We start from the raw sequence: 26,015 nt of genomic DNA, 5'->3' as shown, positions 1-26,015 counted from the left end.
TGATGCATCAAAGCTGCCCCTCTGGGCAGGTCTCAGTAGCACACCACCACATTGTCCTAATGCAGAGCTGTGAGCCCAGGGCAAGTGCAGGAGCCGCAGAGTTGCGTTAGCAAGAGATTTCAGCTGGGCTGCTTAGCCTGGGCAGAGAGCCACACTTCATGGCTCCTGTGCTGGAGCTGCGCGCCGCTGAGCAGAGCTTGCCTGCATCTGCCCGCACCACCTGCGGGAGCATACATGTCTTTCAAGATGCCTTGCCTGTGCATTTATTATCGAAAGCACTTGAAAATGAAAAGAGAACCTTTTAACACATTGACTTCACACCTGCACATCTGCATTGTTTCTGTAATACCAGGGTAGGGGTGGGTGGAGAATCCTTGGTATGAAGGCATACTCTTGAGGTGTGTTGCAGAGCACTCGGGTGCTGCACCCTCCTCTGCAGTCTGATGGAGAGGGAGGAGGGCAGAGAAAGAAGTGCTCCTCAGACCTTGTCAATACAAAAATTCATGGGTGTGATTTTAAAAATATGCTTATTATGTTCTGTAAAGGGAATGAATAATTGGGAGACGAACAGCCCTGAGGTGCTGGTGAAATGGGAAGGGAATTAGAGGGAAGTGAGCAGATGGGAGGTGAGAGGTAGATGAATAGAGTCACACAATGTGATCTGATTGATTGGCTGCAGTGTGTCACTGAGAGACCTTGAAGCCTCCTGCACTTGGGGAAAAAAACATCCCACCTTCCTCCACACAACCCCTAAAGGAAGCCCAGCGTACATGTAATATGGCTTTGCTCTGTGGGCTGGCAGCACATAAGCATTGCTGTGATGAAAAGCATAAAATGAGGGGTCAGAGAACTGGAAGATGTCTTTTAGGCAAGCATGCCATGGCATTTACTGTTAGCTCAGTGCAGGATTTTGGTATTTTATTTTTTATGGGAAACAAAACTGATACCCAAGAGACATCAGTTCCTGTGAGCTGATTCACTCCAGCTGTACCCTGACAAAAGCCTTCTAACACCACTGCAGCTAGAGGGCCTGCATCCAGTCATCTTACATGGTTTTTGACTGAATTTGAGATAGTTGCATTAATACGGCCACACACATAAAGCCATCTGCTCTCTTAGATACTGATGTACATACCTATGCAGTGCTGTCATTTGAAATATATGGCTGATCTGCTGGAGAAACAGCTGGGTAGTGTTGACTTTCCAGACTTCCAAATATTCTCGCTGAACAGTAAAAAAAACATGGGGGGGAGGCTGATTGACACTTTAAATGGACCACACTCAAATGGTACCTAGGCTTCAGAAGCGAGACTGAAAACAAATTTGTCTTTCCATTTTCATTTTGCTTTCCTAAGCAAGGCTACCCAGCCTTGGAAACTAGGCTAGGAAAGTCTATGGGCATTGACTCATCTGTTAATTACTTCAGACTTAGCTCCCAGCACACAGTGATCACGTTGTGCATTTACAGGAGCCTGCCACATGTATCACGTTAAAGAAAGACAGGCATGGGGTCTGCCACCTCAGGGCCTTACACAGTGATCCTACCTGTGTGATACAAATGATTGCCTCCTTGTGTTAAAATTTAACTCAACCAGATCCTCCATACCCAAGCATCTTCCGACCTGGTTGCTGAGAAAAGAGGAAAGCCAGAAGGCTTTAAATTCAAATATACTGGTTTAAAATAATTCCAAAGTTGCAGCACACACAGGACATGTGCCACATTTCAGATAAGTATTGAAGGTAACACAGTGTGAGGCAGTCATGGCTATGACGTACAAAACATTGCCTCATAAATCATGAAACCTGTTCCCCCTGGTGTTAATAGATGAGAACTCATCAGAACAGGGACCGGAACATAGGTAACTCATAAATCATATGATATGGCCATATGTTTAGAACAGGTCAGATGAATTGCACCCTGAGAATGCCCATTTCTCTCTGCCATTTATAGCACAGAGTGACCATAGATGTCTGATGGAGAGATGAATCACAGCACAAGTGACTAAAATGTAGTGATATGAGGAGAAGGCAAATGTAATTACTATGTCCTGCTTAGATGATTAGTTCATATCTGGCCCAGGTCAAAATGACTTGCACATGTCTTTAACATTACAAATTAGTTGCATTCATTCAATCAACACCACGGGTGAGGCTCTGCTGCCTAAGTATAGGCATCCTGTATGATTTTTAACACTGTGATGTCCTCTTGGCCTCCATCTGTTACTCCAGAAGGACATAAGTCCTCTACAAGTCTTCTATAAATCCTGGGTCATAATAGTCAGTGATCAGTTGTCTTGGATACCCTAAGGTGCCTTAAATGGCTGTAGGTATCTATGTTTAGCAGCTAAACGTCATCCACACTGCCAAAGTTGGCACCCCAAAGGCATAATGAGCTTTGGGGAGGGGGGGAAGAAAAAAAAAAAAAAAAAAGTCATTTCTCTCTCAGGACAGGGAAACATGTATTGGGATAGTTCAGAGAAGCTGCTGTTTCTGTGGGCACCGAATCACAAAAACGTTGAGGAAGGGACCTCTGGAGATCTACCCAACCCCGTGCTCAGAGCAGGGCCAGATAGAGCAGGTTGCTCAGGACTGTGTCCAGCTGGGTTTTGAATATCTTTAAGCATGAAGACTTCACAAACCCTCTGGGCAACTTGTTCCAGTGTTTGTCCACTCTCCCAGTAAAAGCATTTGTTCTTATGCTGAAATGGAAGTTTCTGTGTTTCAATTTGTGCCTGTTGCCGGGTATCACCGAGAAGGGCCTGTCTTCATGTTCTCTACTCCACCCCATCAAGTATTTGTAAACATTGCTATGGAAAGGCAGAAAAATAAAAATGCTTTTTTCTGGTGCCATGAGCTTCTGCTTGCCATAGGGTATGGACAGAACAGCATCCACAGCATTTACAGGGGCTAAACTTAAACTGAGCTTGCCAAACAAGGAAACTTCTGTACTACTTATTTACCATTTTACATCAAAATGGTTTAAACTCCTGTGCAAGAGGGTGTTTTGGTGTCTGTAATGAAAAGGTAGTTGCAAATTACAAGGACTAGTCAAGGCAAAGGTACTTTAGTGCCTCACTGTAATTTAATTTTCAACAGGAGATTAAGGTGGAGTTAAATACCCAAACACCTTTCAAGAACAGGGATCAGATTCTACTTAAAAATTTGAAATGTGAGTGTAACGTCCAATGAAGAAAGTATTTATGTAGTTAAAACAGGTAGCAGTACTTTTAAAACAGAAACTAGTCTTAGCCCTAGGTTCAACATACTAGAGTCAGCATAAACCCCCACCTAAATATTGTGTAAGCTTGTGCCTAGAATACAACTGCTTTCCTTGAACTGAATATATGTGTTGGGTACACAGGAGCAAGATGAAACCCACACATAGGGTGGATCAGATACTATTTGTCTTACATTAATTTCTACAGCCACAAAATATAGTTACTGGTCAGCTGAAAATGCTTTCTGCAACAGTAGCCTGTTGCAAGTCATCTTTCCTTTGCCATTAAATAAAGTACAGCTGTAGAATATATATTCCAGGACGTTCTAGGCCAGTAAAACATCTCTCTCATGCCGAGTTATTACATTAGATTATAAACTCCATTGACAAATACTGTCAAAATTAGATTGTAAACTGCACTGATATATGCCACCAAAGTGCATTTCTGAGCATCTACGTTTTTAATATTTACCATAAATGAAGAATATGAAAAAATATTTTAGAATCTTGTTGATAATTGAGTAATTTTCTTTTTTTGTACATAAAGCTGAAGTTAAAAAAACCCTGGAAACATTTTTCAGCAAACAAAAACCTGCTCTATTTGGAAAATGGAAAACACAACAGCAAGTCCTTTATTGTGATGTCTTAAAAAAATTGTTCACATCAATACTGGTGCCCTTCAGATACATGTTTAAACTGCTTATTTTAGGACAGGGGGATAAGCAGCTTCTAGCAGAAAGGTGATTGTTGCTGCAGAGCTTGGCAGATATTAAAATCCCAGTTGGATCCCTCTTCATGTTATTCAGAAGGGCTGGGCATAGCATTTGAATCACTTGGCATCTCTTTGGAGGTCAGGTGGGCTGTAGTGCATTTACTTGATGCTCTGGCTATTTTGGCTCTGTGTGAAAAAGGAGCAGCGTGGGACCTACCTAGAGTTTGGGATTATGTCGCTTCCAACCAGGCACGCATTTGAGTACCAGTATGGGGGAGAAACTGGCATCTTGCTGTTACAGATGCAGGAACATTTTTTTGTGTAATGAGATGACAGCAGAGGTAATTAGCAGTGATCACAAAAGGCAATATTGTGAGATTTTTCACATTTGACTTAAAGTTTCTACTTTTCAGCTGTATGCTGGTAAATGGTGCAATGGATCTACAACTTCTTATGTTGATTGCAGGGCAGTGGGTCAGGCAGAAACAATACATTTGTGACAAGTATTAATCAGCTATGATTGAAAAATAATTTAACCTAATAGTCCAGAAAATAAAATAAAAACCTGTTGACATTGTGCTTTGAATCCATTCTGTATCAGTTTCAAAGCCACATGATTAGGTGTTGCTGTCACAAACTAGAAATATATAAATTGCCATTTTGCATAATCTCCTGAATCAGCTTCTTTTCTATATTAAAATACAGTCGTAAATATTATGCACGTCACATTACTGTAAAAAATACACAGTGAAAATGGGCAAACGTATTTTCTTTGAAAATTTTGGCATAAAATCTTCCCATTGAGCATCCAGCTTTTGTTCTCTCTCTTTGGAGATTATTTTTTTATGAAAAATTTTATTATGCTTTAATGAAAGCTCCAGGCATAAGAATAAGAAAAATAATCATAAAAAGTTATTCACAGTCATGGTACTCCGTCCTGATCAAGTCCTGCAGTACTAAAGGATGCAATTCATAAATTAATCTTATATATATATATATATATATATATATATATATAAAAAAGGTGATATCTAATCTCATGAAATAGCCTAGTCCTGAACTGCGGTTACCATAATGAACAACTGAGAACTACAAACACATCCTGTAGGGAATGAGAGCTACCCCTAATTCTAACATCTATGTGAAAACTGGCTCTTTAAAACAATACTATGCACTTTGCAAATGCCTGGGCTGGATGACTCTACCCCTACCTTTGAAAAAGTTCCCTTTCTGAAAATTCCTGATTCACACAGTGATTTTGCCCTAAAGCTCATTGCCCACTCCATCCTGGGAGGCAACTCCTCACCCAAAGCAGAGAAAATGGAGGATAACAAATCCCTGTAACAACCACCTCAGCAGCTCCCCCTTCCATAGCTCAGTAAACAAACACTGGAGCACACAGACATCAGAAAATGAAGTAGTCTTGGATTTTCCCACTAGTTTAAGCTCATTCAGGTTTTGTCACTGCAAGAAATCATGGTGCTCTACTTTCTCTAGTGTTTTCTCATTTTTTACAACTTGTTAGCATTGAAGGATAAACTACGCTTCCAACTTTAGAGATAGAAATGAATTTAAAATGGACTAGCCCTGAATAAAGTTTTCCTTCAAGGGCACAGACAAGGAGATAAAGGTAAATTGCAAAACCGGGCTCACCAGAAGCTCCCTCATTGTCATACTAATTGCAGCTTCTTCATTGATTTTGGGGAAGTCATGGAAGTTCTGCTCTTTAAACCCCTGCATCAGTAAAGTGTGATTTATCTACTTACCTTTCTCAAGATTTGTAACAAGCATGAGCTGAGACTTACCCCTGCAAGCACTTGCACAGATGACTGCTTTCCAGTAAGCAGCTGCACAAGCAGTTTTGCCTAGGGAGATATTAAGTGCCAACAAATCTCACAGTATCTCAGGATCTGGCCTTTAAGTTACTGAGTGCATTCAGCATTATGGATAGCAGCTAAGCACTAAATATTTTGAAAGCATTTGAGATCTGCAGTGAGTCACATCCCTGTTCGTATTTAAAGGAATACTTCTCAACTTCCTTATGTGTTCCACAGAAAAGAATTAAAAAGCCACGAAGATGACAATGGACAAAAGCAAAAATCATAAAATGAAGCAAAGGGACTCCAGGAAGGTGAGTGCTTCTGCAGCAGCCTTTGTTAGCATCTGTCTTCTTGCTTTCAGGTCCCAGTCTGTGGTGGAAGCCGGCACGCTGAAACACGAAGACCAGGGGGAAAGCGAGAACACCCAACCGCTGCTGGCTCTGGACTGAGCTCCCATGTGCCCAGCACACAAAGACACATTAACAGACTTCCACCAGAAACCCACCGAGCACATGACACACATACACACACACACACGCGTTTTGCTTGAGAACAAGTCCTTCGTGTTTCTTGACCAAGTAACAAATGTCACCAGCCATCTGTCCATGCAGCTGATGCTGAACAAAAACTGAGAAATTTCTATTGACACAGGAGTCTGTCCATATACAAATATTTTTTTTTCTTTTTGACTTATGACATTAAAATACCAGAAATAATGGAACTGCATTCTCTGTTTAAAGAAACAAGAGTGTGCCAGTACTTTTCCTGAAGACTCCAGCAGGGATGCTCCATTTTATAGAAGCAAAGGTTAAGTGTGTTTTAAAGAAAAGCATCTCAAATTTAAACTTTGCACTGTAATCAGCAGCTTAATTTGGCTCAGAGGGCAGAAACAGCAGCATCTACAGAGTACTCAAGTTTTACAGAAGGATTTTGCATTAAAAAAAAGAAAAAAATAGCCAGCGTAATGCCATTCAACATGACACTTCGTGACTGCTTCATCCATGCTGCTTATAGGGGGTCACATTTCAGTATCTAGCAAAAATTACTCTTAACTTCTGAAGCCCTTATAAAACTGTCAGCTAAGTGGAATGAGCTATGTGGGCAGCAGACATACACAATTTGAAATGCAGTTATTTAATTTTAATGATGTGTTTTTCCACAGGCAACTTGGGAGCCTATTAGAGATGTGCGTGTGCGCGTGTGAAGGGGGTGTGCTAGGGAGACCCATCGGACACATTCACCAGTGATTAATGGCTCAATCTAGATTGATTCATTTAGGTCACAACAGCAAATGAAAGCTCTGCAGAGTCATTTACCCCCTTCCCTCCTGCAGTCAGTGAAAGGTGTAGCCAGAATGGTATGCTGATCGCAGATGCAGGCAATCAGATGGTTAAAATGAAAAAGGAAAACTTAGGTTTAATTATTCAGTACAAGCTCCTGCTAGAAGGAAATGTGGAAGAATAGAAGAACTGAAATGCCAAAGATCAGTTTGTTATTTCTCTATTTGCTCTAGCTGCAAAGAGAGTCCCATCCCTTCATTGCAATGGAAACCGGATTAAAGAAATAAAAGAAAAATTGTTATCAAGTTGCATGTGCAGTGACTTTATTTCCTAAAATGGTTACAACCACTGTACACACCTTTAGTGTTCAATTAAATTGCCATATATTGACAATTTACTAGAATAAGCAGTTAGCAACAACACATCAAAGGTAGCAGTGTAAACCATATATATAAAATGAGATGATAATAGGCACAACACAGTGCCTCTGGTACATCCACTGACTTTGTAAGTGATACACTGAAGTGATGATACAGCTCAACTCAACATGGCCAGCCCTAACAGATGGACTAAAAATACTGCCTTTACAACATTTTATGCCTGCACAGGGCAGAAAGGACATCCTGGCAGACCCTATCAACACACCTGAAATTTACACACTGGTATTTGCACAGAATAGCCTCATTCAGACAAACCTTCTGCAGCAGTGTGTCATTGATACAAAGCCTGGACACCATGACAGACAGTGAGCCTTTAAGGCAGTGGATGGTCCCAGCAAGGCAATAGAGGAGTCAGAAAAAGAAGTAGCAGCTTGCAGGAACATTAAACAAGACAACTGACCCCGTTTATCCTTGGGATTTCTTCCATCCCCCCTCCCCTGGCATTACCACCTATTACAGAAAACTAAGATGTCAAGTCCTTGTAACAAGACACAGCACCCTTCCCTTGCCTGGGCTCACAAAGACTCACAGGTATTTGGATTTGTCACAGCAAACTTGCTCAAAACAGATTTAAAAAAATTAAATAATAATTAAAAAAAAAAAGGCAGGCATTGGCTATTATACTGCAGCATTAATGAAGAAACGCTTTGATTTATGATTCTTCTCTGTTCATACACTTACCTCCACTGCCACTGAATCTTTGCGATGACCTGTTACAATCACTGTTCATTAGAGTGGGACTTACTCTGCCCAAGAAGTGCAAATATCACTGAAATCTAGTCCTTGATGATTAAACCTCGCAGAGGATTAGAATTTTTTCTTTAGCTGTGACATCAATAAATACATATGATGCCTTGTATATAACTGCACAATGCCTGTATTTAACTGTAGGATCTTACACAGACTGTGCTTGCAAGAAGGTAAACTACAGGCAAGGAGGAATCCACCTCCTAACATCATGATGAGTACATACTGCCTTACAAACAGGAGACTATATTGCCCTTTTCTGTTATTTCCCTCTGTAAATAAATCTAAAGAAAAAAAATATATTCAAATTGCAACAGTTCTCCATTTAAAAAGCATTTCCATTCACTTCTTCCATTGGCACTTCCAATGTTGAAAAGGTTTCTCCAAGGTGAAATACCAGTTGGCAAACAGGAATACCTCAAATAATATACCACTTACTGCATAATTTCTGTAGTTTGCTACATATATATCTCTCTATCTCCCCTCCCCATGTATTTAGCTAATCTAGTAAGTGTACCTAACAAAGAGATATGCTTTCATCTCCTCGACAGGTCGGTATAGAGTAGATTCACTTCAGTGTTGTAGGAGCTATTTATAATACAACTTGCCATATTCAAGACACTTAAGATTTTAAATGGCCAATATATCACTACACAATTTAATAAACAGTGCTACTCCAGCACACACACATCTTGGGTAGATTACTTTTATCTCTTTGCCAATTTTATCTATTTGCCAATTGCAACTGGAAAAGATGAAGTATGTTTCATTGTTCCTTTGAAGGCTCAATCTGAAGGATGGCATGGATTTTCATAAATAAAGATCCAAAGCTTTTAACACTCCTTTAGTATTTACTCTGAGCTACAGAAACTAAAATGCAACATTAATAAAAATACTTTTAAACAGTTCTTGACTCCTCCTTTACAAACTATGTCTTTATTTTGGAGAATTACAAAATAGATTATAATTTGTGCTGCTTGATCACTTTACAAAGATATAAAATACAGCCTCTGACTAAACAACTACCATGAGATTTTAAAGAAGTTCTACTGGTTTACCTCCCACAATAACAAGTAACTTATTTCCAGTTTTGCACGAGTCTTCTAAAGCTCTCCAGAAGTATTTTTATATTTTCTTAAGCATGAAGCTTGTATCTCTTTTCAGTTTTCACAATGATTAACTGAGAACTGTTACTTTCTTCTATATTTTGTATATTTTCAGTGTTATTTTTGATATGGACAACACATTAAAGCCTAATTATCATAGTTGTCTAAAACTGACTCTTGATCAGAGAGAGTTAATCAGTTTAATAGTCAAAAATGGAATTAAGGTGCGCACCTCCAGAAACTGCTTACACTGATTCATGGTGCAGTCACCATGTGTTACATAGCATTGCAAGATTTAATTACCTAGTAAAATAAAAAAAAAAATAATCTGAAAACCATTCAGTTTATGGGAATGCAAAGCTCTGTATTTTGCTTCAGTAAATGTGGCATTTTGGTCATGATACTTAGGTACTGTGACGTAGTCTGCAGTACAAAACCACCGAGCATTAAACAAATCAGATGACTGTTCAGTGTATCTTGGACTACAAAGCCAAAATTGTGGAGGCTAAGTAATCTCAGTGTCTCCTTGTTTAGTGTTTGTCTCTCTCAGCCTTCAGTAATGATGCCACTTGACAAGCCCTGAGCATCCTTAGCACACCTATCCACACCCAGCTGGTTATGGGGTGAGTAGGTAACAGCCAGCCATAAACATCAACAGTGCAACCTCAGGTCTCTCTTCTAGCGTTCTTAGAAGTTAACAGTGAAGGGTCCTGCACCCTCCATCTCCCATTATAGTACACACCCAAAAGACCAGCCAATTGTTTAAACATCCAGTCAGTTCTCTTTCTTCAAAATAGGCCTTTTGACCATATAATAAATTCTGTATGGCAGATACAGAGCATACTGTAAACAGTACTGGGATAAAACTACTTCAGCATTATGTCATACATTTCAAGACTAGGAAAACACCATTAGGTCAATTAAAGGATCATTCTAGCACTGCAGGACACTGGCAGCAGAAGTTAATGCAAGTTAATAACCTGAAGCTCTTTGCTCTGCATTCTGGCAGGAAACCAAGTCAGATCTTGTCCTTCTGCCCGAAGCACTGGAAATTCTTTGTACATTTTTTTCTGCTGAATGACCACCTAACAGCAGCCTAGGAGTCGTCCCTGGAAGAAGGTGCCCCAGACCTTTGCTAGGTAGAAAACAGATACCACAACACAAGCTTTTGTAATGATAGGAGAAACAGCAGTTCACCACGTAATCCTAAGAACTGTCAAGAACTTTAAGATCTGAGCCTACAGATGTCACATTTGCTCAACATCTTCCAAAATCACATTATCAAACTGAAGGTTGCCTGCTAACTGGGAGAACTGTTTTGTTTTAGAAGAACAAAGCTTCACTAAGCTGCTGATTATGCAAGTTTCTGTTTGCATTTCCAGGAAAGCAAGAGAAGGCCACACCTGGCAAAAATGAAATTTGTTTGTATATAGTGATTTCCTTCTGCTGATAGCTAGAGATACACTTTATATATATTATATATATATATAGTGTGTGTGTTTTAAAAAAAGTGGTTCATTAAAGATTTGTTCATAATTATGCTAGAAAAATACAGTTACTTAGGTAGAAAAAAATACAAAACACATATAACCCATTCACATTATCTGCAGTTGATAACATAGGGACATGTTCTATGCCTAAAGCAGCTAACATTACAACTGCATACTGATTTTCAAAGTTGGTTGGTGCATATCTTTGTAAAAATCTTGCATGTTGCTTCCCTGGGAAGTATTTCCCAGATGTAGAATCGCAAACCTTGTGCCTGAACATGGTCGGGTAGGTGACTGACACATCGGGTAGGTTTTGTACACATCATACAGGCAGGGCAAAAACATCTGCACATTCCTCCATTTGAAAATCCAGATCCATTGCTCTCTGGCTGACAGGATTTATATTTTCAAACTTGCAGCCAGGAAAACAGTACATATCAGTGCTGTACCAGTACAAAAAAAAACATGGCTTTTTTTTTTTTTTTCTTCTTTCTCTCCTTTTTTTTAAATCAAGTCCTCTGTGATTGCAAAATATCATCCTTAACTCTTATAACCCTTACAATAGTTGTATTCTTTGTATGCTGGATAAATTAATCCTATTTGCACACTCCAAAGGGGTTAAAGCTCCTCTGCTTCACACATCAGAAGGAACCCCTTAAATAGCAGGAAGGGTGCGTCTCTGTTGTGCTGTTAACTCAGGGTGCCACACATCCACAATAAATATCAGGCGATAATTGTCAGCATCCTGCCATACTTCATGTTCGAAAGAGTCATCAAAAATAAGAACTTTCCCTTCTTCCCAGGTTCTGCAACACAAAAAAGCACAGGTTTTAATGTAGTATTTGAAGTGCCATGGAGCAGGCAAGCTAAATATCAGCTCTGAAGATGCTCTTCGACATATGAGAATGATTTTAAAAGTACATACTGTACAGTCAGATTTTCACTACCTAACATAAAGAGATTGGAGTATCAGAGTTTTAACTGAAAAACTACAGAAAGAGCAGTCTAATGGACCTTCCTATTACTGAGAGATTGTTTCCCCTCACTCTGCGTAGTTATGCCCACATACACATTCAGACTTTTGTAATATTTGTTATTTATACACTTTTAATGAGTTGAGTCCAATAAAGAGGGAGCAGGTATAATACTGGTGCAGTAATCAACTCTTCCCCTTTTCTAATCAGATGCATACATAATGAGGGATGGAAACTGAGAGAATTACTAGTAATATGGTCATATGGTTTGAAAGCAAATTACAACAAGTCAATCTGTTTTTTCTAAAACTCAGAACAACAGATTTAGGCCCTGATCGTGCTTAAAATTTCAGAGATGTTAACAGTCTTGTCCCATAAATCCATCAAAGCACTGAGTCTAAACATTTTTCTTCAGAGGAAGGTTGCAATGCGATAGCGTACAGTGGGTTACCTATACTGTTAAAGCTGAACTGGAAGGTTGAGACCACACAACTTAGAGCCTCTCTGCTTGCCAGGTACTGCTTTAGCAGAGCAGATCACTGAACAGATATAAATACACTGGGTGAGTGTTCATTACAGCATGGAGGAGCAGAGTTTTAAACAGTTGTAATTCTGCAAGATCTGTACTTTTGTTAGGCACAAAAAGGGATACACGGAATTTATTCAGAGTGGCTTGGTTTTCAGTTTTGAGCAACTCCACCATTTGAATAATTAAGAAAATTACCAGATTGAAAAGCAATGGCAAGAGGCAATGTAGAAGGGAGATAACATTGTCAGAAGAATCATTATTTCTGTCAATTTTATGAAGTATAGAATCACAGAATAATTTAGGTCAGAAGGCCCTTGGGCCCAAGCATCTGCCTAGAGCAAGAGTCACTGCAAAGTTAGAATCAACTTCGAGATTAGATATCTCAGGTTCTTGATGAGTGGAATTTTTTTAAAACCTGCAGCCATGGATATTGCACCATCTCTTCCTGTGTTTCACTAACCCCATTGTGAAAATTTTCTTCTACCTAGATGGAATTTCTTTCACTGTTAACTTGTGTTCATTACCTCTCATTCCATAATTGCACACCTCTGAAAAGGGTCCGTCTCTGTCTTTCACACAGTCACTCATTAGTAGCTGAAGTGAGCGACTAGGCTCCCCTTTAGCTTTCTCTTTTTCAGACTCCAAACCAACTCTCTGAGCTTCTCCTCACATGTTGCATGCTCCAAGTCTCCTAATCATCTTTTTCATCCTCCACTGGAGCCTCTCTGTTTTATCAATGACTTTTGTTTGTACTGAAGAGCCCCAGAATGGACGTAGTACTCCAGAGGCAGTGTCCTGAGTGCAGAAGAGAAGGGGAAAATTGCTCCCCTCAAACTGCTTCCTACGTATTTACTAACAGAGCCTAGTACGCAGCTAGCCTTCATCAAGACAAGAGCACATTATGATTCATGTTCAGCTTGTCCCCTAGGACCCTTAAATCCTTTCCTGCAAAGCTGCTTTCTATGTGGTCATCACCCAGCCTGTACTGTTGTGCGGTGCTGTTGTTACCAGCTGCAGGGCTTTGCATGCGCCTTTGTTGAACTTCATTACATTTCAGGTGGTACGCTTCTCCAGCCTGCTGAGATCTGGATTCATAGATTTGAAAAGAGGTTTAATGTCTGGTTAAATGCAGTCCTTGGTACTGTGAAATATCAGTGGCCACTAGGGATAACGTCACAACAAGTCAAAAAGTCACTGTATTAGTCATTTGTCGCTGCCCCTCAGATCTCAATCTTACCCACTGCATTTAGACACAGCAGCTGATTATGAGTTGCATGGTTTTTCTATTGTAAAGCCAGGCAGGGGTATAAGCAAAGCAAATTTCTTTTGCATTGCAGTGGATCAAAAGCATGCACCTGATTATACCCCTTCAGGTGAGACTGGGTGAGTAACAGTCAGTCGAGTCAGTAACAGTCAAAGAAGCATGACCTCCTGCAGCCACCCTACAGTGACCATATTATCAAGTTTTTTAACAGGATCCCTTAGGAGCTGAAGCAGCCCAAGAGGATGGATGCCCTTAAAGGAAATTAAGAACTATCAACAGCAGCCATGGTAAAGAAACAAAGGTCTTGGCATCAAAGATGGAAACACATTGCTTAGCTCATTCAGCTGTGTCCATTCACAGAGAAGTTTTTTTTTTCAAATAATGGTGAAAATGAGACTTAGACTCTCACATCTTCAGTATTTTTAATTCAACAAAAGCAAAAATTAACCATCAAAATTTATGGGGTTGTGCTGTAATGTTCTGAAGAAAGATGGAAATTGAAATGGGATCATTTCAACTGAAATGATCATCTAAACACATTTTAAGCAAGAGTAGACAAACCACAAAGCATAACATCGTAAAAAATTCACGCTGGCTTGCACACAGACATCAGCCTTGAAGGCCCAGACAATGAGCCTTTTGCAGGTTTCAGGTATGATCATGTGTTTTTTCTGCTACCATGTCAGTTACTTGGTAACAAAAATGTTTTATGCCATATAAACCAGAGTCCCTGCTACTGCACTGAAGTTACGTTGGTATTATTCAAGTCAACAGGAGTCAACCACTTGCAGTGCTATAATGTGGTAAAAAAAAATCAAGCCGACCTTCAGGGGTTTTGGGGTTGTGTGGGTTTGGGGTTTTTTTTCTTGTTTTGAGGGGCTGGCAGATTTGGTTTTGTTTTTGTTTGGCAGGTATTCTGTTTTGGTGGGGGTTTCTCTTTGTTGTGGGTGTTGGGATTTTTTTTTCGTTTGTTTTGTGGGTTTTTTGTTTTGTTTTGTTTTGTTTTTTTTTTAAATGAAACCAGGCCTGAAAAATTCTGCCCTAAGTAGCCTGAAAGTGCAACTCAGGGACAATAAAAACTTCAAGCACCCAAATGAATTTGCTTCAGAAGTTAAACCCCAGGATCTATCATTTGCATTATAATGTGATGGGCTGTTCTGCACAACAAAGAAAAAGTCATAAAGTTGACAGAACTATTAGCCCCTTTTGAATAGATTACAAACCCCACCATTAGCATGCAAATAAATATTTTCTAGAAGCCTTCACGGAGTGAGAAACACTTCACAGAGAGACCATAGGGACGCTATTATTCTGGTCTGGTGCTGAGCCACCTTGGGGTAGTTTCTGTATCAGCTGCAAGGCTCTGGTGTCACCTGCTACAGGTGAGATCTTGGACTGGCTGCTGCATAAGGCTGTAATTCTGCAACTTCATTTCCAAACATGATTACCTTGTCTGACAGAGATGTTTGGTTTTGATAACTAGGTGTTTACCTACAATTTTTGTGCATTGCAACCTACGCTTTACAGAGCTGAGGCTCCAAAACGCCCAACAACCAAACATTGCTATAGCTGTGCTGAGTAACAATGGGGTGTATCGGCTCCCAGCAGCTGCAGAAAGGCTCTTCTGCAAGGGAAGGAGTAAAAAACACAGTACTAGACAGAACTGACCTGCCTGTCCATCAAAGGATGAGTCGCATTGCAATATTGCCCCTCTAAACACCTGCACTGGGTGGCACAGAGGTAACCAAGCACAAAATCCTCATTGTTTCTGTCCTCTATCTCACACACGCAGCAGCAGGGCAGGAGGCCAGAAAAGGCCTAACCTTCACATCTGAGCCAGCTCCCCTATCTGAAACCACTAGTTTACCACTGTTATGAACCACCAGGAGGGGAGGAACAGAAAATGCCCAAGGTAGGAATTCCTCCTGGCACGATTCCCTTCCACAGGAGTTCACCCACCTCCTCCTTCATGGAGGAAGGGATGTAAAAAAACCCCTCTCCTGCCAGCAGAAGATGCACTTTCAATGATTTCAGGGAAAGCCCTGTCTTTGATTCTGAATGCATAGCTCTTGCCAAAAGCAACTAAAGTTTATACATTTCAGCACAGGCTGTAGTCAATTCTTGAATGTTTTACATTTCAAATGAGCCAGGTTCAGCAGCCTGGACACTGAAGTGCTCCATCTGCAGCGTATCGGCAGCAACGAGCATTTCTCCACTCTTGACTTAGAGGGAATGTTGTTACCAAGGAGGTAGTTAAGTCCATTTTCCATGGGACTATTCTTTCTGTTCAGGTTAAGACAAAGGGTGCCAGCTGTATTAATGGGTGGTGAGCTGTGGACACCTGCTTTCTTGGCAGCAGATCAAAGCCACCACTTTGTTCACACCAGCTACCGAACAGCCACCTAATGGTATATGCCACCAACCTGAATTCACAATAATGTCCCGAAGTGAAAAGACTCCACATCTCTATATTAATCCTCTAAGCCCATTAGCTTCCTCTCCCTGCATCCAACTATATTTGGTTATTGGATTGGAACGCTAGAAGCAAACGCCCATCACTACCTAGCTGTAGGTAGATTGTAACACTGACTGTGACAGTCTATCAAATAAGCAGGAGTCTATAGTGACAACATTTTTGGCTATTAACAGTTGGATACTTCTATCCTAAAAATCCTGACCACTTCTTGTAGTTGTTTTCAAACGTTGTGAGAAAAATCTTTGCTATGTATTGCAGTCACGTAGACAGGAGTGGCATTTAATTTCTCAGTATCAAATACATATCTGTACATTTCTACCATAAAAAGAATTCAAAACTAACGCTTGCTGCACTCAGATGCTGCACACAAGACACAGAATCTTCCAAAAATATATACAGATATTAAGCATCATTAAAATTGCACCTAACTCTCAGAAAATTAAGTCTGTTAGCAAAAAAGCAATACAGTTAATACTATATATTTTTGTCTGTGTTTAATAATATAATGCAAAAACTTATCACATTTTCTTATATTTCCCAGAGGAGTGCATGCCCTGATAGTAAATGGATAAGCTATTGCATTTTATTTCATTTTTTGCACTGAGCAAACAGAGACAATACTGGTCTTCAAGTTAGCATAACTTTTCCCTAACGGGTAAGAATTCTTACTTAAAATGCACTTTGGAGAAATTTGCTACCTGTGTAACTCATTGGCCAAACACTTCATAGATGTCTTCATCTTGAAGTCAACTTCAACTGGAATATTTTAAACTGAATTATAACAATACCAGCTAGGAAGGAGGCTTCTGCCAGAAATACAAGAGTATTCTGTCACAGTGGTGAAAATGGAGGTACAGCTTAGTCTTGGCTTTTGCTGAATAAGCGACAAATTCTAAGTACCCCCAAAATCAAAACAAATAAAGGAACTTTTGGCAACTATAGTAGACTGGCCTAGTAAAAGTAAACACAAGAGACTCTGTGGACTAAACCCACTGTTATTTCTATGCCATTGCATAGAGGAGCAGCTTTGTCTCCAAAGAGTCTTCTGACACTGAGAAGTGGTATTTACATGTTTGTACCAAGAGTCAGAGTGCAAACTGCCTGTTCAACAAAATATTTGACACCTTCTGATCAGCAAAATACCCTATATATATATTTTTTTTAATTACATGCAGTCCCACCCCTTTTTCAGCCTTAAGGAAGGTAGGAAAAGCAAAACCAAAAAAACCCGTCCATACCTGTTGTCTTGGGCACACCGAATTCTGCAGCCTTCCTTGGGTATCACCAAGCCCAAGTGCATCCTTAGCCGACAGTTGGTAGGCCCTGTGTGGGGCCAGACATGAGTCCCCGGGTGCATGATAGAATATTTGATCTGCAAGAAGAGAAAGGCAGGCCTTCAACACGTTCAGCTTCACAGCAAGAGGAGCTCAGAACTTCATTACGTCTCATCCTTGATGATGGGCCAAAAGTACAACATCACCTTTTGTTAAGAGTCTCAGCAACAACTGCTCTTTCTCATGCCCTAAAGGTGTTCAATGTTACAAAAACCATGCTGTGTAGTGTCTGTGCATCCAGGGGGGTGGCTGGGTGTAAAAAAGCATGTTTTTCATTTTGCTTAAAATAACCATACTTCAACCAAAAAAAATTTTCTCTCCTACCTACAACCAGAAAAAATATCTTCTTTCCTATGGAAAGACTTAAAGACAGTCTTATTATTTAAAAGGATGGGCTGCAGGAGACACAATGCCTGTGTCAGCCAGACTGACTGGCCCCTCTCAGATGACAACATGGCTGTGAAGGTCACAGTCAGCCTTGGCTGGAGCAACCATGAGCTGGTGGAGTTCAGGATCACGACAGGAAAGAGAAAGGGAAAAAGCAGGATTACTATCCATAACTTCAGGCGAGCAGACTTGGGCTTATTCAGGGAACTGCTAGGAAAAATCCCACAAGATACACTGCTGGAGAGAAGAGGGGTTGACGACAGCTGATTGGTTTTTAAGTATCATCTCATCCAAGCCCAAGAATGTTCATCCCCACGTGCAGGAAGCATCACAACCCAGACAAAACCGAAACACAACAAGGAAGTGTACAAGAGGTGGAAGCAGGGTCAGGTCACCCAGGAAGACTGCAAAGACACTCTGAGCATTCAGGGATGAGGTCAGGAAAGTCAGAGCTCTCCTGGTGTTGAATCTGGAGATGGAAGTGAAGGGTAACATCAAAGACGACAGCAGTAAAAGAAAGCCAAGGGAAAACATGGGCCTGCTGCTAAATGTGGCAGGAGATCTGACGACAGAGGACATGGAAAAGGCTGAGGCACTACATGCTGTCTTTGCCTCAATCTTTACTGGTATGACTGACCTTCAGGAATCCCAGGCACCTGAGACCAATGGAAAAGACTGGAGAAAAGATTACTCACCTTCTGTGGATAAGGATCAGGTTAGGGAACATTCAAAAAAACTCACCAAACTGGTCTATGGGTCTTGAGGGGATCCACATGCGAGTGAGGAGGGAGCTGGACAATGTTGTGAATCCATGCTCAATAATCTTTGAAAGGTCACGGCAACCAGCAGAGGTCCCTGAGGACTGGTAGAAAGCAAATGTTCCTATCTTCAAGAAGGGCAAGCAGAAGGATCGGAGGAATTATAGGCTAGCCAGCCTCATGATCCCTGGGAATGTGATGGAGCAAATAATCCTGGAAACCATTGCCAAACATGTGAAGGAAAAGAAGGTGACTGGAAGCAGTCAGCACGGATTTATGAAGGGGAAATTGTACTTTACCAGCTTTCTATGGTGAGATGTCTAGCTTGGTGGATGAGGGGAGATTAGTGGATATTGTTTATCTCAACTTCAGCAAGGCTTTCAACACTGTCTGCCATTAAGATCCTCAGTGACAAACTGATGTAACAGAAACGAGGCAAGCTGGCAGTGGATTGAAAACTGGCACTTAAACCAGGCTCAAAGAATTGTGATCAGAGGCACAAAGTCCAGCTGGGGGCCAGCCATCAGAGGTGTACTCCAGGGCTCAATAGCGAGTTCAACACTGTTTAATAGCTTCACAAACGACTCAGATGATGGGACAGAATGCATCCCCTCAGCAAGTCCGCAGATAATAGAAAATCAGAGAGGCACAGCTGATACACTACATTTTTTTTACTGCCATTCATAAGGACCTTGGCAAGCTGGAGAAAAGTCCAAACAGGAATCTTATGATGTTCAACAGAGAGAAGTCCAAGTTCTGCACTGGGGAGGAATAACCCCATGTACCAACACAAGCTGATGGACAACTGTCTGGAAAGCAACTTCCCCGAAAAAGACTGTGGGGGTCCTCATAGACAACAATTTGAATGTGAGCCAGCAATGTGCCCTTGCAGCAAAGGCCAACAGCCCCAAAAGCTGCATTAAGGAGAGCTTTGGCAGCAGGTTGAGGGAGGTTATCCTTTCCCTCTATTCAGAGTAGGTGTTACCACTTTCTGAGGTTTCTGCTTACCAGCAGTTTCTTATGACAGCAAGTGATAAGCTCCAGTGGCCGTGGTGAACAGATGCTCCAACCCACCACCTCTGCTACACTGAGATGCGTTAACTTGATTGCCCTGTCAGACCCTACTGCAATGCAAATACCTGGCTACGCAGGATAGTTACTAATATCCCTGAGACACTATTTTTTAAATGCTAATATACCAGCACTGCAGAATGATGACTGCAGTTTATGTCACCTGTCCACATAGATCAGTCTAGAAGTCTGTGAATTATACGTATGAATTGAACTCAAGCACTATATATAAGTAGTTCCAAACTACTAATGGGTTTAAAACTATGGTTTTAAAGTAAAACTCTGAAGGGTTAAGAAATGCCCAGGATTAAAACTACCTGTGCTACTTCTAGTTTACAGCTATTTTTAAGAAGAATGACGTTATTTTGAATAATATGATCACTTGCTATTATTCTACACAGTCTCGCAGCAGCACTGAGCAGATAGTTCACCATTTTACACTTTTTATCTTTGTCAGTCCCCGAGGTACCCAAAGCATCCAAACGGTCTATCTACCACAAAATTCCTAATTTCCTCATTGTGTTTGTTCCCATTGCTTCCACATGCTTCAGTACATGAATAGAGATTAGATAATGTTTTAAATTTAATTTTACCAGTAAGAATCTGAGGCACAGCTACCATAAGAACAAAATTGTCCTAGACATCCCCTAACATTGGATGTAAAACTTAAGATTTCTAGAGCACCTTTTTTCAGATTATTTTACATTTTATATGTTCAAAACACATGACTACAGCTATAGCTGTAAACACACAATGTTTCTGCAAGCCATATTTTGGTGATAACACGTGGGGCACCAAAAAACAATGAGAAAAATAGTGACTCTTAAAGAGAATTTGCTCTCTGGGATAGATATTTTGTCTAAGGATGCCACAAAAAGCAGTTTTCTTGCTGTTAGCTGCACTGAGCATGATGACCTCTCTCATAAGTTATATTCACTACAACCAGCCTTTGCAACAAATCAATGGAACGGTAGCCTTGCTCATTCCCACAACATCAGCCATCTAGTGCACTTCTGCACATCAAAAGCAAGAGTCCGGTGAAAAAGCTGAACACCTGCTCTCAAGGCTCTGAATTAGGAGTATGCTAGCACTGTGTTTTCCAACTTTTGCATCCCTAATTTTGCAATGTGAAGGTTATTCTCATGTAGTCATTACAGATAAAATACAACAGCTTGAAGAAAAATAAAAAGGCTAATGAAAAATTCTGTCCTACAGAATCACATGACATTTGTGTTGGGCCATTCACTCAGCTGCAAATGTATTGATCCATACCATATAAGTCCACTGCATGATTTAATGAGATTGATTTGCAGCCAAGTAGTCAGTGTAGACCAGGCACTTGAAACAAACTTTGTTGGCACCCAAGGCCACAGCTCATGGACTTTACCTTAGGAAAGAAGCATATGACAGCAGTACTGTTGCTTGGCTTCCATGAGGCGATTCTCCTTCCTTCTAAAGAAGCCAAACTGGGGTAGATGGGTGAAGTTTATCACAGTGAGAATGTGGCTCACTGAATTAGTCTTGAAAAATTAGATTTAGACCAGAAAAAAATATTTGAGGTTAGAAAGGATCTAATCCAACTGCCTACACAAAGCAGGGTTAGCTACGGGTCAGATCAGGTCACTTTGGGCTGAGGTTTAGTAAGTCATTATTTACTGGTTGACCCATGGCAAATAATTTACCTACCACGAGCTCCTAGGAAACACAAGGTAAAATGACTCAACTAAAGAGCCCGTAGAAAGGCTTCAGCTAACATATTTCACCTTGTATTTGCTGAGGGGGCATATTTTTACTGTTAACTTCATTGTGTGCTTGAGGCGTCGTTAAATATACCTGGTTTAACAAGAGCAAGGTCATGCATGCCTTTATACGCATTCCTCAAAATCACCTGCTCCCAGCATTAGGAATTTGCAAAACCGAAGAAATTTTCCAGATACCTGCCCTCTTCTGCAGCCAGTAGCTTCCGGGAATCTTTCCAATAAAGCACATGTTTTCGGAACACTTTTACAAGCGTTCTCATTCTTTCTTCCTAGTAAAAATGATGGATAGAGTATTGGTAAGAGCAATGAAAGAACATTTCCTTGTTCTCTGCTTTGCAGAAGAGCAACAAAACCGTTGAAGAGCTGACAATGAAAGACAGGTAAACATTATTACTCCCATTTTACAGATTGCGAAACAGCAGTACTAACATGCTGCAATATCAGAACAGCCTGCATATCTTTGCTTTTAAATTATTTGTGAAGACCAGGCTTCCTACCATTTTTTAAACATGATCCTAAAAGCATAAACATTAATGAGGCTGCACAGAAAAAAAAGATGAAAAATGCTACCAACATCATAGCATTTCAACGCCAGATTATATTTTGATATAAATTGCTTTTAGTGTTTTATTTTATAGTACTCTCTCATATGTAGAGTCTCATAAGAATATAAGGTTGTTCCAATAGTTGGGCCTCTCACTGCACAACTCAGGGACAGGGCATCAGGTTTATTAAAATCATATTCTTTTACTCATACCATTTCTGAATGAGAGATCTCACCTAGCTGACAACACAGTATCGAGGATGCACCTTCTCCCATCCTGCCTTTGCTCAGGCTGATCTGCACCACACATTACCGTGCAAACTGCTGGCAGCCTTGGCAGAAGGGGAGTATTACACTCAGGGGATTCTTAGAAGTGCTTGGGGACAACATGGTTTAGAATAAAGAACTCTTGCTCAGTGTCACTGGGGTCCCAGACACTATTTTATTAGTTCCCTTCTTCTCCAGATTCAGCAATTACAAAAACAGTTCTGAAAACTACCTGTGTTGCTACTCCTTATTCCACTATACTAATCTGAAAAAGTGAAATTGGGGAAAGAAGAAATATAAAATGTTTTACCTTGTTGCCATAAAGTAAACTGGCTCCAGTCTCCTTTTTCTCGTAGATTCTCATCTTCAGGCAGGAACAGGCTTCTTTTTTTATCCATCACAGCAAGCCCCTCATCCCGAATGAGCTTCCAGTTTTTTTCTAAGGACTGTTGCAAGAGTCATGTTACTGCACTGAGAATTTACTGTGTTTGCCTTTAGTACCATTTTTATTTTTCCCTGCCATTTTTTTTTAATCTAAAAGCACTAAAAAAGCGTTCATCATCATTATCAAGTTTCTTTGTATTTAATTCCCTTCTGACAAGTTAAGGCAGGAAAAACAACTTTCACAGTATTCCTCAGATTCAATTACGCTGGGCTTGTAAGACTTCAATAATCCCCAGACTCTTGCAGACTAGGTCTAACTTTGACTTGCTTTTTTATTAGCCTAAGGGCTCTTTAACAGATCATTTTATATTGCAAGCTAAGAAGCATATTGATCTTCTTAAACAGTGCACATGTTACCTGGAAGCACTCCTGCAACTAGAAAACCACTTCTATAACCTGAACTCCAGGTACTGGCAGAACATTAAAGTTCAAATAGGACAAATGTAAACACAACACTTAAGTTGGAAGTTATGATTTAAACCTTCAAAAAGGTTTGCAGAGATTCACTTACACATGCTGATGCTATTGAAAAAGATCAAATATGACTCGAAATGCCAGGTGATGATTTATGGACACAACCATTAACAATGTGTAAACTGCCTTAAAATTCATACATACCAAAACCACAGAACAGTAGAATTAAAATTTCTGTTCTCTGCTGCCTTAGGACATCTATTTTTAAAAATCAGGTAGATTATAAAACCTTTTATACTACCAATAGTAAGTCAATTTTATGTTATAGCAATACAAAGGGAAATCCCCACAGTGTAACAATGGATCTGGATAAAGTAACTTCCATTTCCCAGTCACCTACTTTGTTCACTAAACCTTATTTTGGGTGAATAGTTTTCATTTTTCTTTTGTGCTCTTGAACAAAGCATTTCTATAAGACATTTTCAATCAATTTCACACTGAATTTAGGCTAAGGTGTGTTCCCGCACTACCTCTTTACATGATGCATAAAGCTGAATAAAAGTCAAAAGTCTGCATGACACTGATCAGACTACATGGTATAACGGCCCTTTTTTAGCTTTAAAACTCTGTATGCTTATTAGCTTTCCCACTTAAATTAAGCAGTTGCATTTTCTACTTGAGTTTTTTCACTTAGAAGACAAGCTGATCCCACAAAATAGGCTGTACATTGATATATCATCAAAGGCTCAGCAAAGCAAGCCATGGCTAGAACATGCTGTCTATAATACAGCTACTTTCTACCACTAGAACATTTTTAGGTAGGCTAAGACCTATGAAAATTAGGATTGCATTTCTGTTATTACGGTAAACTTTTCTTCTTCCCAGCAAATTGTTTTCCCTCTCATCCAACAGTAAAGGGGAAGAACACTTATTTTTCCTGGTGCATTCACCTTATTCTTTCCCACTGGTGGGTTCCCATAAGACTCATTTAATGGTTAACATTAAGTAGAAATGTCCTTTTAGAGTATTTTTGGAAAATTGACTTCCAAAATGCAGGGTATAAAAAAGATTGAAAATTTCCACCTAATTGGTGGAATATGGAAAAGATGAATATGGGAACAGTGCTGGTACTGATTCAGTGCTACCATATCTACAAAAGGCAATACCAGCTTGAGTACCTCATTTGGCAGTGGCTGGAGAAGAGAAAGAAAAAGTTAACTCTGTTTACACCAGCCTCAATTTAAATTGATACAGATCGACAAGACTGGAAAACTTTGAAAGATATTACAAGTGATTCTCTGTTTCCTCAAACTCCTCATACTCCCTCATCTGTAAAAAGGTAAGAGGGAACATTCACCCAGAGAAGGTGATGAATGATGAGCATTGGTTGTCCAAGGAGTTGCAGGCAACAGCAGCTTTGTCACCTCTATCCCCTTCACAAACACCACTGGCTGAAAGTTAACCTGCAAAGACGGGTGTTTGTCCTTGCCTTTTAAGGCTCCTTCCCGAACATGTTGGATACAAAGTGATTTGAATAATATAATTGATTTTGAACTAGCTCCTCAATGGTTTTAGACATAACTTGCCCTAAAATCAATAGTGTCTCTACTTCTGAAAACCTGGACCCCACCTATGAAACACACTGAGAGTGCTTTACTATGAGTAATAGCTAAGTCCTAAGCAGGAATGAAGTGGGGAGTTCAAACACAGCTCAGCCGTGATCTCCCTGATTTTACAGACTCTTAGACCTTGCACGGTAAGAATGCAAAACACCATCAAAACACAAAGTCCAGGACTTGGACTTACGACACTTGATCCAAGAGCTGTTACCTACAGAAAAAAGTTAAATATGCTTACTCTCCATGATATGTTGGGATTAAAGTCTCAGGTTAGAGCAACAAATTCATATTATATTTGGTCCAATATCCTGATTTCAAGTGAAGAATCAGGTGGCGACCGGCATTGAGAGCATATGTACTTGTTTCCTAGCAGCTGATTCCCTTAACTCCCCACATGGCTTTTTAAATAGAGTTCCTAACAATAATGGAAGTTTACAGTTGCTTTACATCTGGCGATAGCGTAGATTTTATTGGCAAAGACATTACTGTATTTAAATAGGGATTTCTTAGTATTGGTTTATTTTTATGTGTGACTATTATATTAAAAGAATCCTTACTGTGTGCTGTCAAACCCTTCCAATGCATGGTCATAAATGAAACAGGCAGAGATTAAGAGGTTACTACCCCTCACATGAAGCATAATTACTGACCACACGTCCATTTTAATTCATTGGACTGTAAAATAAAATCAAGGCGAAGACTTTAATCTATTTCACTTTCTTACTGAAACAGAGTAGGAAAGTATTCGTGATCAGTTACTATGTCTTTGCTGGGGAACGCTGATGACCTCCAAAGTAAGGGGCAGTATTTTCAAACCCTTCAGAATAGATTCCTTGTACCCATTCGGTCACTCACGGTGCTTAAACGTCAGCACTTTATACAATATCTCTTCTCTTTTCAACACAAGGCTTCTCTTAAAGCATCCAGCCACACTTTAAATGCACACTTCGATTTAATTTCTCCATTAAATATGAATGTTTAGCTATTATTAGCTAAAGCATTAAGCTCCAGCTGTCACTCTACAGAAAATGTTACGGACATGTGCTGCTGCCAGTACTTTCATTCTCTTCCTGTGCTTTTGTTGCCGCACTTGAAACATTTAATTAATAAAATCTAGGCCATCAGAGAAAACTGACAATACAAGATCTACTTTAATCAATCAGCTATTCACTGTAGTGCATTATTGGCAAAGCATCCTCTGGGTCTTTTCTAAATGTCAAAGGATGCAACGTGAGGAAAGGACAAAGTTACCTAGGTCATTACCTGTGTATTTTCAGACTGGTGAAAAGTCTGTAGGATCCAACAGCATTGTACCTCTTTTTACTATTTTTTAAAACGAGCACCAGAATAGAAGAATAATGC

The 26,015-nt window shown here is 40.0% G+C and overlaps 2 protein-coding genes across 3 annotated transcripts in view; one reads left to right on the top strand and one right to left on the bottom strand.

The window, feature by feature from the left end:
• CLVS1 (clavesin 1) overlaps nucleotides 1-8,061 on the top strand; it is a 105,745-nt gene extending 97,684 nt beyond the window's left edge. For both annotated transcript variants that reach the window (XM_037382315.1, XM_037382316.1), the window contains one exon: nucleotides 6,111-8,061. In XM_037382315.1, coding sequence (XP_037238212.1) covers nucleotides 6,111-6,198 — 88 coding nt within the window. In that variant the 3' untranslated portion in view covers nucleotides 6,199-8,061. The remainder of the gene's footprint in view (nucleotides 1-6,110) is intronic.
• Nucleotides 8,062-9,130: 1,069 nt separating this feature from the next.
• Nucleotides 9,131-26,015, bottom strand: part of ASPH (aspartate beta-hydroxylase) — a 112,290-nt gene continuing 95,405 nt past the window's right edge. The window contains exons 26-29 of the mRNA XM_037379130.1: nucleotides 22,487-22,622; nucleotides 21,543-21,634; nucleotides 17,294-17,427; nucleotides 9,131-11,618 (exon numbers count right to left, since the gene is read on the bottom strand). Of these exons, the coding sequence (XP_037235027.1) occupies nucleotides 11,468-11,618; nucleotides 17,294-17,427; nucleotides 21,543-21,634; nucleotides 22,487-22,622 (513 nt within the window). The 3' untranslated portion in view covers nucleotides 9,131-11,467. The remainder of the gene's footprint in view (nucleotides 11,619-17,293; nucleotides 17,428-21,542; nucleotides 21,635-22,486; nucleotides 22,623-26,015) is intronic.

Source organism: Falco rusticolus, chromosome 3 (genome assembly GCF_015220075.1).
Source record: "Falco rusticolus isolate bFalRus1 chromosome 3, bFalRus1.pri, whole genome shotgun sequence".
Classification (NCBI taxonomy): domain Eukaryota; kingdom Metazoa; phylum Chordata; class Aves; order Falconiformes; family Falconidae; genus Falco; species Falco rusticolus.
The sequence above is the reverse complement of the archived record's forward strand: the minus strand, read 5'-3'. Positions and strand labels throughout refer to the sequence as shown.